Raw genomic sequence first — 15,710 nt, forward strand, 5'->3', positions numbered from 1 at the left:
TATAAAACATGTACATTACAGACAGTTTGGACAGATGTCAGTACAACCATATGGTTACAGCCGTTACATGCCAGCCTAGGATGCTTCCTCAGACCTAGATGTGCTTTTGACTGTGCCGTATGTGGACACCAACAGCAGCTGAATCCCATTCCAAAGACAGCTTAACTACTGAGTGCGTTGTATTTTTATACTTTCCTATCGTTACATCTTGATTGTAGGTTGCTGCTGGTCTGTATAGAAAGTGTTTCTATCACTTGAAATCTGCTGTTAGAAAAGCTGACGAAGAAATACAGTCCAATTCTGCAGACTTGACTGATAACAAAGGAGTCATCACAGCGTACATGACCTTGGTGGATTTTTGTGACGCACATCTTAGGAACGTGGAGGATAGATCAACAGGTACTGGCATTCCTGAATATGTAATTGCACTCTGTCCAAATCACCAAGCTCCATGTTGAAAGAAACTACAGTGGTACCTTGGTTTAAGAGTAACTTCGATTAAGAGCGTTTTGCAAGAAGAGCTCAAGGTTTTCAAAATTGTAACTTGGTTTAGGAGCATTGCTGTGGTGTAAGAGCTCCCTGTACTGGGTGGGAGTGGGGGAGGGGCATGGTCTAAAGGCCTGTACTCTGACCCAAGAAGTCTCCCTCACCTTCCAAATCATAGCAGATCCACTTCAGACTAATCTTACATTAGGGGACAGGACTGTGGAGGTAATCTCTTTATAGCTGTAACCCCTCTCTCCTCGGACAGAGAGAGCTGCTATACTGTGCCCACATCTGCCCTGCTCATTCCTTCATGCTCCCTACAGTCTCTGTCAGTCCTTGTGTTTCCCATCCTCGTCTGCTATAATGTGCCTACACTTAGCGATACACAGTGCTGCTATAATGTGCCTGCACTTACACTCAGCTATACACATTGCTGCTATAATACGCCTGCACTTACACTCAGCCATTCAAACTGCTGTATATAAAGTTTCTGTCTCTGTCCTCCTGCACATGTTATTCAAAATAAAAAAATAACTATTTTGGGGATGTGGAACCAATTGTCTGCATATCAGTGATTTCTTATGGGAAAATTTGCTTTGGTTTACGAGTGGATTTGGATTATAAGCACGGTCCCGGATCAAATTATGCTTGTAATCAAGGCACCACTAAATTTGAATATCACAAAAAAAATGATCAGAAATGGTAAGCCAGACCTTTTGTACAATTACAATCATAAATACATTTAATTTATAATACATAGATCATGAAATATATAGTGCAGGCCTAAAGATAAAACTAATGTAAAAGTAACCCTATTCAACCATGCACATGCCTCATAAGGACTTGGGTATTACCTACTGGGAAAGGCCTAAACCAGAGCTTCTCAAACTTTTTCTGCTGTAGCCTCACCCAACAGACCAGGGCAATACCTGGGCCTTGCCAGACTAAGGGTGTGTTTACACAGAGAGATTTATCAGACAGATTTTGGAAGCCAAAGCCAGGAACAGACTATAAACAGGGAGCAGGTCATAAAGGAAAGACTGAGATTTCTTCTCTTTTCAAATCCAGTGCTGGATTTGGCTTTCAAAATCTGTCAGATAAATCTCTCTGTGTAAACACACCATAAGAGGGTGCCTGGGCCTCACCATCTGTGGTGAGAGTCCATTTAAAAGCTGAAAATAATGCTAGGGCTACCTTTTACCCATCTCCCAAGCTCTTTACACTAATAAAGCAAGTATAAAAAATTAATAATGTTGCTAAAATGGAGATTTTTGCAAACAGCAAAAGGACTGTGCAGATCGTAGTTACTTTTCTGAAAACTGGCTCCTCAGCTGGGCCTCACCAACAGCTAGGGGGCGCCTCACTGGTTGAGAAGCACTGGCCTAAACAATGTGTCCCTAGGGTCATCAGCATGTGAAAAATATACAAATGCCAAAATAATGATTAACCAATAGTAATAGCAATGTAGCCCTAAGTGGCAGAGAGAGTCCAGTGAAGTGTTGGGACACAGCTTCCTAAGGAGCAACCCAAACACACAATGGGGAAATGAATACAAACTGTCTGGCTTTTCCCTAGAAACCAAGCACATCACTCACTAAGAAATGAAAGCTTAGCTCAGACTGGCTGCTGTAGGAAAAGCCAAACAGTTTTTATCTGAGTATTCATTCATTCCGCAATGTGCTTGTTTCTATAAGGAAGCATTTACCTGATAATAATGAGTAATTACAGCAGACATTGCATTTCCCAGCTTTTCTTCCCCTGCACATGCTACTCTGACATCAATACTTCAAAAACAGTGTATGCCCTATGCTAACCAAGTAAGATTATACACTGTGCCTGCTTCTGGCTAAAACTAAGAACTTGTGCATTAAAGGCCAAGACAATGACACTGTTACAGCACAAGATAGTATAAAAGGTGCAAACACTGTTCTATCAGAAGGAAGCTATCCACTGCACCTGAGTATGGCTGCATCTTGGCACTTGTACCTTCTTGATCAAAACAAATGAGACAGCGCAATACTTATAATATGACAAATTTAAGGTCAAATATTTTGTAGCCATGCAAACATGGAATAAAATAACTTTCTGTATTATTTTCACTAGTATTGGATGTCAAAGACTGGAAACTTTTCCCTGAAATCATCGTAGATAAAATGATTGAAGCATTAAAGCTGGAATCTGAAGAAGCACGACTAAAGTTTCCAAGACTACTTCAGATTATTGAACTGTATCCCAATGAAACTTTGAACCTAATGGTTAGCAAGGTGAGCTAAATAACGGTAATGGCAGAGAATCTAGTGTAGGCCAAAAAAAAATAACAATCATCTAATTTAAGATGAATGTAAAGGCCTTTTACACAGGCCAATTATTGTTAGAGGTTACCTTTCATTTTAACAAACTTCTGACATGTCATAGCGACTGAGGTTTGTATCAGTCGGGGTCCGGTTGCTAAGATCCCAGCTCTGACATGTTAGAAGCTTGTGTAATGGTCACTCCCAGGAACACTTATTCACCCGATAAACAGCCTCTGTATACGAGCCAGCAATCAGTTGACGAGCAAGTAAACACCCCTTTATCGGCTGATTTGATCTTTTGTGCATCTGCTAAAATTATTGTTACCGGCCACACAATTCTCTATCAGAAAATGTGCAGCCGAACACAGTGCATTTAAATGACGGCACAATTAATCGTGCCTTGTAAAGGCACTACAAGCAAGCATTGATCTCACTGATAGATTGCAGCCTTACTCTACATGGTTTTTGGTCATGCCCTAACACAGGGCACTCTAGCATTATTATAAATTTAAGGGGTACTTTTCTTTTCTGTCAGCTGCTAAGAAAGCAGTATACAGAATTTGCTGGTTATCCCAGTAATTCCATATGCTGCTTACTATGACAGCGGATTATGTAGTTGTTGAGAGTTTTGAATTGTATCTTGCTGCCATGAAGAATGAGAGGTATCCTTTAAAAGAGGCTGGGTTTGGAAAAAAAAAAACATCTTAGCACAAGGAAATCCCTTGCTTAGTTAATCACATTTAACATTTGAATTTCCATTTTCAAGAAAAAAATAAAATCTCTTCCAGGTTTGTCACATGAATGACTGACACAAAAAGTGTCTGACAGGTGTCAACCATTTTATCGGCATAAATTGTGCGGGATTGCCAATATGACAGTCTGGAAGCTACTGAGTCTCATATATGTGAACATAGCTTCATTTTTAGGTTTACGTCGAATTTGTAGAATAACATTATAACACAAGTTATAATAATAACAGGGTTAGGTTATTGTCTACTGGAATAATCACTGTTCTGTTTATGATACAAAGTAAAGTTTTGTTTGAAAAAAAATAAAACCTATTAACTAGATACTTTGTATTCCTTCTCAGGTAAGCTCTGTTCCGTGCTGGCTGTTTATTGGCTGGATAAGCCAAATGATGGCAATGCTTGATAAAAAGGAATCCCTAGCAGTACAGTCTATCATAGAGGAAATTGCTGACCGCTACCCTCAAGCTCTTGTGTACCCGTTCATGATCAGTGGAGAAAACTATAACTTTGAAGACACTCTTGATGGACACAGGAATAAGTCATTTGTGGAAAAGTAAGCAGATGATTTGGCTTAGTGTCTGATAATTCTGCATATTTAACATGCTTAAAATTGAACATTTGTGAATATTGTTAGAATTAAATTGATGTTAATGCCTGTAGTTTATAAGCAAAAATGCACATGTAGCAGCCACTATTTTTTGTTTTACTGCAAATCTATGTGTTTTTTAGATGTTATTGTCCACACAGTTTAGCAGGAAAGACTGTGGTTTACCTGCACAAACTGTTTGCAAAGTGTATAACAATTATTTAAAAACTTTGGCAACCCAAAAGAAAGTCCATAAATACCCAAAGAAATTGCACAACTAATTTGGAAATATAACAAAATTCTTTATTCACATATATATCATATACAACATAGTAAAAACTAGAAAATTTAATGGGATAAGACACAGATGGCACAAAGGTGCTGATGAAGTGAGCGAAATGTGTGTCAGGCTTGTGGGTCGGACGGGGGTAAAATCTCAGTGTTGGTTTGTGGTGCTTGTTTAATTTTGTGTGATCATTTATGAATTGCATCTACATATTGTGCCTTATCTATGGTATTTTTCTGATTATTGTGCCGGCTATTGAGGGGTAATATACGGTGTCACCCCCACTAATTATGCATCATATTATATTCCTTTTGCTGGCTCATTTATGTAATTTTACTTTGGGTTATACCTTACTCCTACTGGTTATATCTTAGTGACCACTAGATGGCAGCATTACAATCGGTATATAACATGCTGTAGCACCCATATACTTTTTTTTTTAAATCAATTTGCCACACTGAGACCTTTCTCCCCCTCTGACCTTTTGTGCTATCTGTGTCTTATCCCATTAAATTTTCTAGTTTTTACTATCTTGTATATGATATATATGTGGATAAACAATTTTATTTTATTTCTAAATTAGTTGTGCAATTTCTTTGGGTATTTATTTAAAAACTTTGTAGATTCACATTAAAGATAGCGGACCGGATCCGCAGCGGATTTAATACTGCGAGTTTGCAGAATTTTCATTCCGCTGCGGATATGTGACCTGGACCCTCTAACCCCCCACATCTCACAGCCCTGCCCGGAGCATACATTACCTGCTCGGCGCCACGGCTGTGTGAGGCTCCCGGCTCCCGTAGGTCCCAATCAGCCAATCCGTGCACAGCAGCACTGATTGGCTGATGGGGAGCGAGGGGAGTCGGGAGCCTCACACAGCCGTGGCGCCGAGCAGGTAATGTATATGCTCCGGGCGGGGTGGTAAAGGGGTCGGATCACAGATCCGCAGCAAAATGAAAATTCTACTGCGGGTATGTGACCCCATATATACCAGGATCCGCGGATTTAGCGGTAGCTTCACCGGTACGTGTGAAGCTGCCCTAAAAGGGAATTACCAGCAGGTTAGACAAATCTACCCTGATAGCTCCCTATTGCACACGGGGCACTGAGGAGGAAAGGTAAGTTTCTTACTGTCATCCTCAACGCCATTTCTATGAAGTTTAATCCTCCGTCTAGTAGGGCCATTTGGAGTTCAGGGGTTGAGGCTACCACCCCCCGGCAGGCACGCTCCTTTTAATGATTACTCAGTGGAGGGGATTAAACTTGAAACTGCACTGAAACAATACAAAAGATAAAGGTAAGACATGGGCCCCATCTGCTGCCACCAACGTGAACTGCAGGGCTGCCTAGTTCACAGTTCCCCTGCTCTGATAAAGCGCTGCCGCATATACTACTGATACAAAGAAGGATCGTCAAAATTTACAGTACCCGCTGGAGGGGGGGGTGGCTGCCCATCACTATCTCTGAGTGTGACAGCCTCTGTACAGCAAGCGTTGACTGCTAATACAATTTGATTTGCTAGGCTATAGCAAAAGCTGTGCATGGGGGGCCTGCTCTGTCTGTATTATTAGTGTTGTACGGCAGCGCAGGGAACTGCCGGACTTCAGCAGGCCTGCAGTTCTAGACAACCACTTTGGAGGCAGGAGAGAGCAAGTGTCACCCCTTACTGCTGCTACTTAATGAAAGTTAATATAGAAACAAAAAGTGTACATTTATTTTCATGTAGTTATATTACAATATAATTTTTTCAATCCTTTAACAACAAAGGATGTAAACTTACACCTCTTTGCCGTTAAATAGGTATGAAGAGGACTCATGAAGTGACCCCTCTCTATACCGGATGGCTTCCGGCTGCTATCAGTAGCTGGGAGACAACTTTTAATGGCTACACTGTACAGCTATTTGACCATTTAGATGCCAATATCAAAACTGACAGTGACTTTCAAATAGCTTGTTAAAAGTCTTTATAAGTGGACAATGGGGAATTGGCTTGCCGCAATTGCGGCAAGCCGATTCAATATACTTACAGCCCGGGTCGTCTTCTGGTGCAGCCTGAAGCAATCAAACATGGATAACGTTGATCAGTGCTATCACCGAGTGTTCCTGCACGATAAACAAGGGAAACGCAAAAACCTGGCAAAGCACATAATTACAGATTTTTGGTCAAATGAGAAAAAGTCGCATATACGCAGGTGTGGTACCGATAAAAAGTACAGATCATTGCGGAAAAAATTAAACCCCCTAGAACAAAAAATAAAAGCATTCTAAGGATCAGAAAAGAGCAATTTAAAAAAAAAAAAATTTAAGTTGCAAACTAAAATAAAAGTTATATAAATTGTAATCATGCTGAGAATCGTATTGAGAAAGGTAGATAACATGTCTGTTTTAACAATTATCAAAAGACAAAAAAAATTCAATATAACTGTGCAAGAAATTTTTTTTTTTCTTTTTGGGTTTTATAGCATATTTTTATAGCATATTTAATAAATATGCTGGAAGAATTAGTTCTGTCTTTGTACAATAGATGTCACAAAGAATAAGGTCTCAATGGGTCTATAGGTAAAGAAATTGAAGTGGTATGGCCTTTTAAACACGAGGAGTTAAAAACAAAAAAGTGCAAAAACAAAAATTTGCTCCATCCTTAAAGGGTTAAAGCAATGTATTAACAAACCCCCCCCAAAAAATTCTCGGAGTACCCCTTTTAAAAAAAAAAATTCAACATGTAAAATTTTCCACAACGGTATACTTAGAGGGTTGTTCACTGGAAAAATCGGAGGAATAATTTGTTGCTATCAATGTATATAGTTGCGGATACCATACACTGACTTGTTTGAAAATAATAAAAAGCACTGATCGGACCGGACAAAGAGTTTAAACCTCGAAGCACATAATGGCACAGAGTGCACCACCCTGGTGTTATTTGTATTTGTACAGCTACTACATGTAAGTTTGCACTTGTAATTGTTGCATTCCATTCACTGACCTTTTCTGGCTACAGAATCTCAACCTTGGTAGCCTAGGACTTGTCATATTTTGTTTTATAATGTTATTGTTTTATATTGATTTATTATTCAGTTTCCCCAGATCTTGAGTGCCACAACAGTATCCAGATACCTGACTTATGTTTATATTAGGTATAATTTAGATACAAGGAAAGCAAGGCATTTTATTAAGTACAAATTTCAACATTCAAAATTTAAGATTTATAGCTTCTATTTAAATTAAACATGTTGTTTAAAATTTTAGAATTCAGAAAAAGCTGGACAAAAATGGATTAATTAAAGATTTTATTCAAGCCTTGGAGCAGCTGTCTAATCCTGCACTGATCTTACAGGTGAGGTAAATGGACTAAAGGCTCTATTACACGGCACTATATAGAGGAGGAAGCGAGTGCCGCTTCCTCCTTGTTCCCCGCTCGCTGTCTGTGCCGTTCGAGAGAGCGGAGGTCTGCTGCCACCACTTCTATTACATGGACCGACAGGCAGGAGACCATCAGTATCATGATCGTTTTGCTAGGTCATGTTTAAAAGGCGATGATCAGCCGACATCATGTCAGGTTATCATTGCCTTTTAGGGTCCATTTACGCAGAAAGATTATCTGACAGATTATCTGCCAAAGATTTGAAGCCAAAGCCAGGAACAGACTATAAACAGAGATCAAGTCATAAAGGAAAGCCTGAGATTTCTCCTCTTTTCAAATCCATTCCTGGCTTTGGCTTCAAATGTTTGGCAGATAATCTGTCAGATAATCTTTTTGTGTAAATGGACCCTAAACATGACCTGTTACACCAAACTAGTACAGCCAATAATCGTTATTCTTTATTCTAAACATCATTCTAAACACAACGAATTGCATGTTTACCTAGCTTTTCTAACATTCTTTTTTAATAGCAAACTGTTTTTATTTGCACATACTTATAATTAAAATTGCCCTACTGTAACTATTATAACTGTTTTACTTTTCAACTGGCAGCTAAGTACTATATAAGTTACACACGCTACAATATATTAGTATAATATGTATTTTTATGTGTTTTATTTATAAAATGGGAAGGGGAGGGGGTTTAAACTTTTATTGGGAGAGGGTCTTAAATAATTTTTAAATATAACGGCAGTGCAGTCTTCTGATAGCTTCCATAGATGCATATTTTCTTAATCTATATGTTAGTGTAATATAATAGAGCTCTTTCCTATGTTCTCTGAACCAGTTAGATGTTTTCCCTCTTCTTTTCCTTCTTCCCTCGGCTTAGATATTTGTGTAGAACCAATGTCAGCTTTATTTTTAGTTCTGGTAAAGTGAAAGCCGAGCTGCATTGGTAGCTGTGAGCAGTGTGCATGAATTTCTGTTTTACAGTTTGGTAAATCTGGGCCTATGCGTTTATTGGGCATAATGGACAAAAATTCTTCAGAACAAATTTCTGAGGCATTTTTGATAATATTTCAAAAACTTAATATTATTATTACTATTATAATAAAGAAATTGTACGGTTGATTGTAATGCAAATTGGTATTTTTTCCAAGACCTACTTGCATATTTTTCTCTTTCTAGCAAACACGATTTTACTGTACTTTTCCAAATTTAAATGTGTGTTCTTTATTAGGACTGGAAAGAGGAAGTCTTTAAAGAACTTGGTAAAACACAAGCCGACAGAAACAAAATAAAGAAGATGTACATGGAGATGTATGCCAACCTTGGTAATGCAAAAAATCCAAATTTTGGGGCATTCAGAAGAAAGTTTGCAGAGGTATGTATTTAGCTGATTGAATGAAAGCTGATTTTCTACTTCTATACTGAACCCAATGTATGCAGAATTTCAGTTTATTAAAAATTAATAAAAGGAGATATACCATGTGCTAATGGCATAAATCCATGTTCTTTTATGAATTACAGGGGTTAAAGGGGTAGTGCGGCGCTAAACAATTATTCACTAAATAACACACATTACAAAGTTATAAAACTTTGTAATGTATGTTACGTTAGTGAATCGCCCCCTTCCCCATGTTTCCATCCATCCACCCACACCAGACCCGGAAGTGTAGTGCTCTATACATACCTGCTTCTTGCCGACCCCCGTCCGCCATCTTGTGCCAATTTCATCATCTTCGGACGGACGGCTGAACCTCTCCGACCGTCCCTAGTGCCGGCCGCCCTCTGCCACGTCATCAGCTGCTCAGCCGCGATTGGCTGAGCATAACTGTGCTCAGCCAATCGCGACTGAGCACAGTTATGATGCGGCGGCAGCGATTCGGCCGTCCGTCCGAAGATGACGTTTGGCACAAGATGGCAGACGGGCTCGACACAGATCAGGTAATGTATAATGCACCACACACTTCCGGGTACACGGGCGGGGGTGGTGGGACACTGGGAAGGGGGCGATTCACAGACATAACATACATTACAAAGTTGTATAACTTTGTAATGTTTGTTATTCTGTGAATAATTTTTTAGCGCCGCACTACCCCTTTAAAGATGTAAAGTTTGGATTTTTTTCAGACCACTGGTAGTTTATATGGTTATTTCCTGATCACCAAGCTCCCAAGTTGTTGTGTTTCCTTGGTTTTTAAGGTTTTTATGAGATGGTAATTGTTGCATGCTGTATTTTAGAAATATTCAAAAGATCTTGAGAAAGTTTGTGGAAGTGATGGCTCCCTTCTAAGTAAAATGAAAGCTGATGTCTTTACTAAAAGCTTTGGTAATTTAATGGAGAAAATAAAAAAGGAGTCACCTACAGAACCAGGAAATTTAAAGGAATACTCTCCCTGGATGAGCACTTTCAAGCCAGAGTTTTCCAGAGACGAACTTGAAATTCCTGGTTAGTGTTAAATTTTATATATATATATATATATATATATATATATATATATATATATATAAAATGTTATACCATAAGACATTGTCATATATTCTCTAGACATACACACAATTTCATCTACTGAAAATATTAAATGTCTCATTTTTATCCAGGTCAGTATGAGGGTAAAAACAAGCCTATGCCAGAATATCACAAAAAGATCTGTGGGTTCGATGAGCGGGTATGTATTCATTAGGTTAGTTACAGAAAATATTGGTTTGTAATGAATGGAATAGCCTGTCAAGCAATCAGACTTCCATAGTCGATGTGTGTTCTGCCGCTTTCTTCAGTAGTGTCTAAGGTTCCTATAAGTGCCTCTCCCGTCCTGTCCACATACATGAACATTCAGCACAGACAAACGTTTGTGTTCTCTATAGGCAGAGGAGGGTAAGTGGCTAAGAAAAAGAGAGAGAAAAATAAAACTATAAGCCAAGAATGTAAAGTTTGGATTCTTTTCAGACCACTGGTTGTTTTATATGGTGATCACCAAGCTCCTAAGTTGTTTCTTTGGTTTTAAAGGGGTAGTGCGGCGGTAAAGAATTATTGACAGAATAACACACATTACAAAGTTATACAACTTTGTAATGTATCTTATGTCTGTGAATGGCCTCCTTCCCCGTGTCCCACCACCCCCACCCGTGTACCCGGAAGTGTGGTGCGCTATACTCACCTGTCACGTGCCGACTCGTCTCCGATCTTCAGTCTGCGATGTCGTCTTCGGACGGCCCGGCCGAATCCCTCCGATCGTCCTGAGTGCCGGCCGCCCTCTTCAGCGTCATCAGATGCTCAGCCGCCCTCTTCGGCATCATCAGATGCTCAGCCGCGATTGGCTGAGCATAACTGTGCTCAGCCAATCGCGGCTGAGCAGCCGATGACGCGGCATAGGGCGGCCGGCAATCAGGACGGTCGGAGGGATTCGGCCCGGCCGTCCGAAGACGACATCGCAGACTGAAGATCGGAGACGAGTCGGCACGTGACAGGTATGTATAGCGCACCACACTTCCGGGTACACGGGTGGGGGTGGTGGGACACGGGGAAGGGGCCATTCACAGACATAACATACATTACAAAGTTGTATAACTTTGTAATGTGTGTTATTCTGTGAATAATTGTTTACCGCTGCACTACCCCTTTAAGGTTTTTATGAGATGGTAATTGTTGCATGCTGTATTTTAGAAATATTCAAAAGATTGACCATTTTGGGCTATCAGAATATACAATGAAGCCAAATCAAAATCCAATATCCAAAATAGGGAAAACAGAGTCAAACCAGGAGAGAGCACTAGACACGAAACATGCAGCAAATAGGCAAACAGTCCAAGGTCAATAAAAGTAAGACAAACAAGGGTGAATTCAGGGGAATAATCAGACAACAGCTAGGTAAGAGATCAGACAGAGCAATTATAAAAGATAAAATAGCTGGCAAGAAGAAAGGAAAGGACACAGCACAGTCTAATCAGCAGCCAAGCTCACTGATTGGCTGCACTTAACCAGTCCCGAGGCTCCTGATTGGCTGGTCAGTCAGATCTACATATTGGATATTTATCAAACACTTGCAATATGCCTAACAGCTGTGCACAAAGTGAAGACCCCGCTTGGTCTTTCCGTCAGTGGTGGCAGGAACTGGAAAAGATGTGTGTATTACAGAATCATGTATTATATAACAAGATGAGAAAAGTGCGTGTTTTGTTTATTTGTATTAATGTATTGGTTGCGTATTTCATGATAACTGTACTGGATAAAGATTGAAGCACTTGACATTCCGATGCAGGTTTATGTGTGCTTCAAGCTGTGATATTTTCTGCTTGTTAATTATTTTTTTTTACATTATTTCTGACAGGTAAAAGTTATGTCATCCTTAAGAAGGCCCAAGAGGATTGTGGTTCGTGGAAATGATGAGAGAGACTACCCATTTCTTGTCAAAGGTGGTGAGGATTTGCGCCAGGACCAGCGCATTGAGCAGCTGTTTGACATCATGAATATTATCCTTTGCCAGGATGCTGCTTGTAAGCAGAGATATATGCAATTAAAGACATACCAAGTGATTCCTATGACAACACGGTATGAATTAGTCTGTATATTCCTTGTACTTGCAGCTCACCTGTCTTGTATATATAGAAGAAAATATATAGTATTGCATATATAGTAGAAAATACTATATTTATAGTTCTTTACTGACATTGCATGGTCTCTTATCTTTTTCAGGATTGGGATCATTGAATGGCTGGAGAACACATGCACCTTAAAGGAATTTATTTTAAGTACTTTGACTAAAAGTGAACAGACACACTTATTGGGGTACTGCAATTCATAATGACACTAAGTATTAAAGGGGTATTCCAGGGAAAATCAATAATTTAGCAATTTAGTCCCCCACCCCCGCAACCCACCCCCCCCCCCCGTCTCAAGTACCTGTACTCAGCTGACAGGCGCTGTGAGTGAGGCTGGAAAGATTTCTTCCTTGCTCCTTACACAGCGCCTGTCAGCTGAGTACAGGTACTTGAGACCGGGGCCAGCAGCACGCTTCGGGGGGTGAGCGATCTCTGACAGAGACACAGGGAGGGGGGGGGGGCGTGAAGGATCAGCAGCCAATCGGCATTACTTTGCAGGACTCCCATCCCCCCCGTCAGCGATGCTGACCCTGAGTCCTGTGAGGGGAAGGGATGCGGAAGGCGGCTCTGCTCTGGGTAGCTATGAATGAAGTAATGCCACCCGGCGCATCCCCTCCCGGGACTCTCTTAGCATTGCTGACACTGGGGGGAGGGGGGGTGGTTAAATTTTTGACTCAAATTTTATTTTTAGTAAAATAAGAGATAATCTATTAGTATAGGTTCTATATGTATGCGGTATTATTAATGGTGTACCTTTACATTTGGTTTGTAGACAATATAGTCCAGAGAAACATTACAGAGCCTGGCTGGGCAAGATGGGAAGTCCTCAGCAACATATTGATGCCTATGTGTGAGTGTCTGAAAAGCTTTTTTTATATTATGTTGTGAAGTGATTTACACCATTTTTGTCTTATCGTATGGATCAACTCATTACAGACAACTATTTTTCCTATCATTCCGTTTAGCCCATTAATAAATAAATATACGCTGGTGCTCAAACATGTAGGAGAATGTCTACTTGCTTACGAATTCATTTCAATTCTGTAAACACAATAATTTAAATATATGGAATTACATCATCATTAAGATAGAAAAAAAAACACAGACAAGGCAGCAGTCTATTTGAATTATTCAGACAAAAACTTAGAAAATAGTGTTCAACACCCCATGTTTTAGGAAGTGCACTTAACTTTTAACCCCTTAAGGTCAAAGCCAATTTTCGTTTTTGCGCTTTTGCTTTTTCCATTTTATGTTTAAAAGTCCATAGCGCTTGCATTTTTCCACCTAGAGACGTATATCAGCCCTTATTTTTTGCGAAACCAATTGTTCTTTGCAATGACAGGCATAATTTTTCCATAAAATATGCTGCGAAACTGGAAAAAAAATCATTTGCGCTGTCAAATTGAAAAAAAAAACAAATTTGTTTTGATTTCGGGAAGTTTTGCATTTACGCCGTTCGCCCTATGGTAAAACTTACTTGTTATATATGTTCCTCAAGTTGTTACGATTACAACGAAATATAACATGTATAACTGTTATATTATGTGATGGCTTTTAAAAAATTCAAACCATTGTTAACAAATATATGTTTCTTAAAATCGCTCTATTCCCAAGCTTATAGCGCTTTTATCCTTTGCTCTATGGGGCTGTGTGAGGTGTAATTTTTTGCGCCATGATGTGTTCTTTCTATCGGTACCTTGATATACGTCTCACTAGACACCAGAAATGTGAGTAATAAAGCCCTTCAATGCAGCTGTCAGGTTTGACAGCTGCTTTGAAGTGCTTAATTAGCTGGCGCGGCAACGGGACCCGACTAATAGAGGCACTGCCCGGCTGCAGATCGCTCTGAACACCCCTCGCGGCACCATGACGTACCAGGTACGTCATGGGTCGCTAAGGGGTTAAATATAGTTTCTAAAATAGTAAATTGTAAACAAATTTTTATATCTACAGTAATAAGGATCGGGCTTCAACTATCAGCTCATTCAGGGAAAGAGAATCACTTGTTCCTGGAGACCTGTTGAGGTGAGTAAAGGAAATTGCCTATGTTAGCTAATCAGAATTTAGCTGATGATCTTAAAGGGAACCAATCAGCCCGTTTGAGCTGATATGGTTCCCTTGAGCATTGTATAAAGCACCTGGAGCGGCCCCTGCACGTACCGGCCGCGGCCGCAGCAGGTGCTTTATAACGGAGAAAATGACTTTTATTCCCCGGCTCGTGACTAGATACGAGTGGGTAAGTAGTCATGGTGGGCGGCTCCCCGCTCGTATCTAGTCACTGTGCTCTGCCTGTCAGCACGCTCGGCGGGATGATTGACAGGCAGAGAGGCCAGTAACGGACCAGAGCGCAGTGACTAGATACGAGCGGGGAGCCGCCCACCATGACTACTTCCCCACTCATATCTAGTCACGAGCCGTTATAAAGCACCTGCTGCGGCCGTGGCCGGTACGTGCAGGGGCCGCTCCAGGTGCTTTATACAATGCTCAAGGGAACCATATCAGCCCAAACGGGCTGATTGGTTCCCCTTAAGGGAATCCTGGAAGAACTTTGCATTGCCTCTTGCTTCAGGGCTGGATAGTTGATAATTCTGTCATTGTGTTCTTCAGTGGTAGATCACATTCTTTGGTTATTAAAGGGGTTGGCCACTTTATAGTAAAATAGTTCAGTGTACAGTATTAGTAAGTGTACTCACTGTATATACTGACAGCAGCTCCCTGTGTACCTCATAGAGCTAAAATCAGACTCCCCTCCCCTAGGCTGTGCTGCCCTGCTCTGTGGTGTTTCTGTCCATAAGATGGCTGACATGGAGGAGCATGTGACCATGCCCCGCCCCAAATGTCCTTCATAGGCATATACAGGCTCGGTGGTGGACACTTGGGGAGTGACATGGTCACATGCTCCTCCATGTCAGCCAACTTATGGACAAACACCACAGAGCAGGACAGTACCGCCTGGGGGAGAGGAGATTGGTTTTAGCTCTATGAGGTACACAGGGAGCTGCTGTCAGTATATACATTGAGCACACTTACTAATACTGTACACTGAACTATTTTACTGTAAAGTGGCCAACCCCTTTAATTTCATATGGCCGTCTCTGTCTAATTGGACCATTTGGCTGTTAAATTGCTTAAAATCCAGCTTCTATAATGCTGTTTTGCTGAATTTCTTAACAACTTGTAAGCAGAATACACACACCCACATTGAACTAGTGCTGCTTTAAAAAAAAAAAAAAAAAAAAAAAAAAACCTTTATTTTGAAGTCCCTCTTATAATTATCGCAATCTGTTGATTCTCAATAAATAAGGTAAGCATGTTGTTCAAAGGTTTAGGCAGTACAGTTTAGACA

At 40.4% G+C, this 15,710-nt stretch overlaps 1 protein-coding gene across 2 annotated transcripts in view; it reads left to right on the plus strand.

Moving 5' to 3' along the window:
• PRKDC (protein kinase, DNA-activated, catalytic subunit) overlaps nt 1–15,710 on the plus strand; it is a 170,729-nt gene that overhangs the window by 147,925 nt on the left and 7,094 nt on the right. For both annotated transcript variants that reach the window (XM_069957596.1, XM_069957597.1), the window contains exons 72-82: nt 219–399; nt 2,590–2,750; nt 3,871–4,082; nt 7,648–7,735; nt 9,003–9,146; nt 10,007–10,214; nt 10,367–10,434; nt 12,094–12,314; nt 12,459–12,551; nt 13,137–13,214; nt 14,318–14,389. In XM_069957596.1, the coding sequence (XP_069813697.1) occupies nt 219–399; nt 2,590–2,750; nt 3,871–4,082; nt 7,648–7,735; nt 9,003–9,146; nt 10,007–10,214; nt 10,367–10,434; nt 12,094–12,314; nt 12,459–12,551; nt 13,137–13,214; nt 14,318–14,389 (1,526 nt within the window). The remainder of the gene's footprint in view (nt 1–218; nt 400–2,589; nt 2,751–3,870; nt 4,083–7,647; nt 7,736–9,002; nt 9,147–10,006; nt 10,215–10,366; nt 10,435–12,093; nt 12,315–12,458; nt 12,552–13,136; nt 13,215–14,317; nt 14,390–15,710) is intronic.

This window comes from Dendropsophus ebraccatus, chromosome 2 (assembly GCF_027789765.1).
Source record: "Dendropsophus ebraccatus isolate aDenEbr1 chromosome 2, aDenEbr1.pat, whole genome shotgun sequence".
Lineage (NCBI taxonomy): Eukaryota > Metazoa > Chordata > Amphibia > Anura > Hylidae > Dendropsophus > Dendropsophus ebraccatus.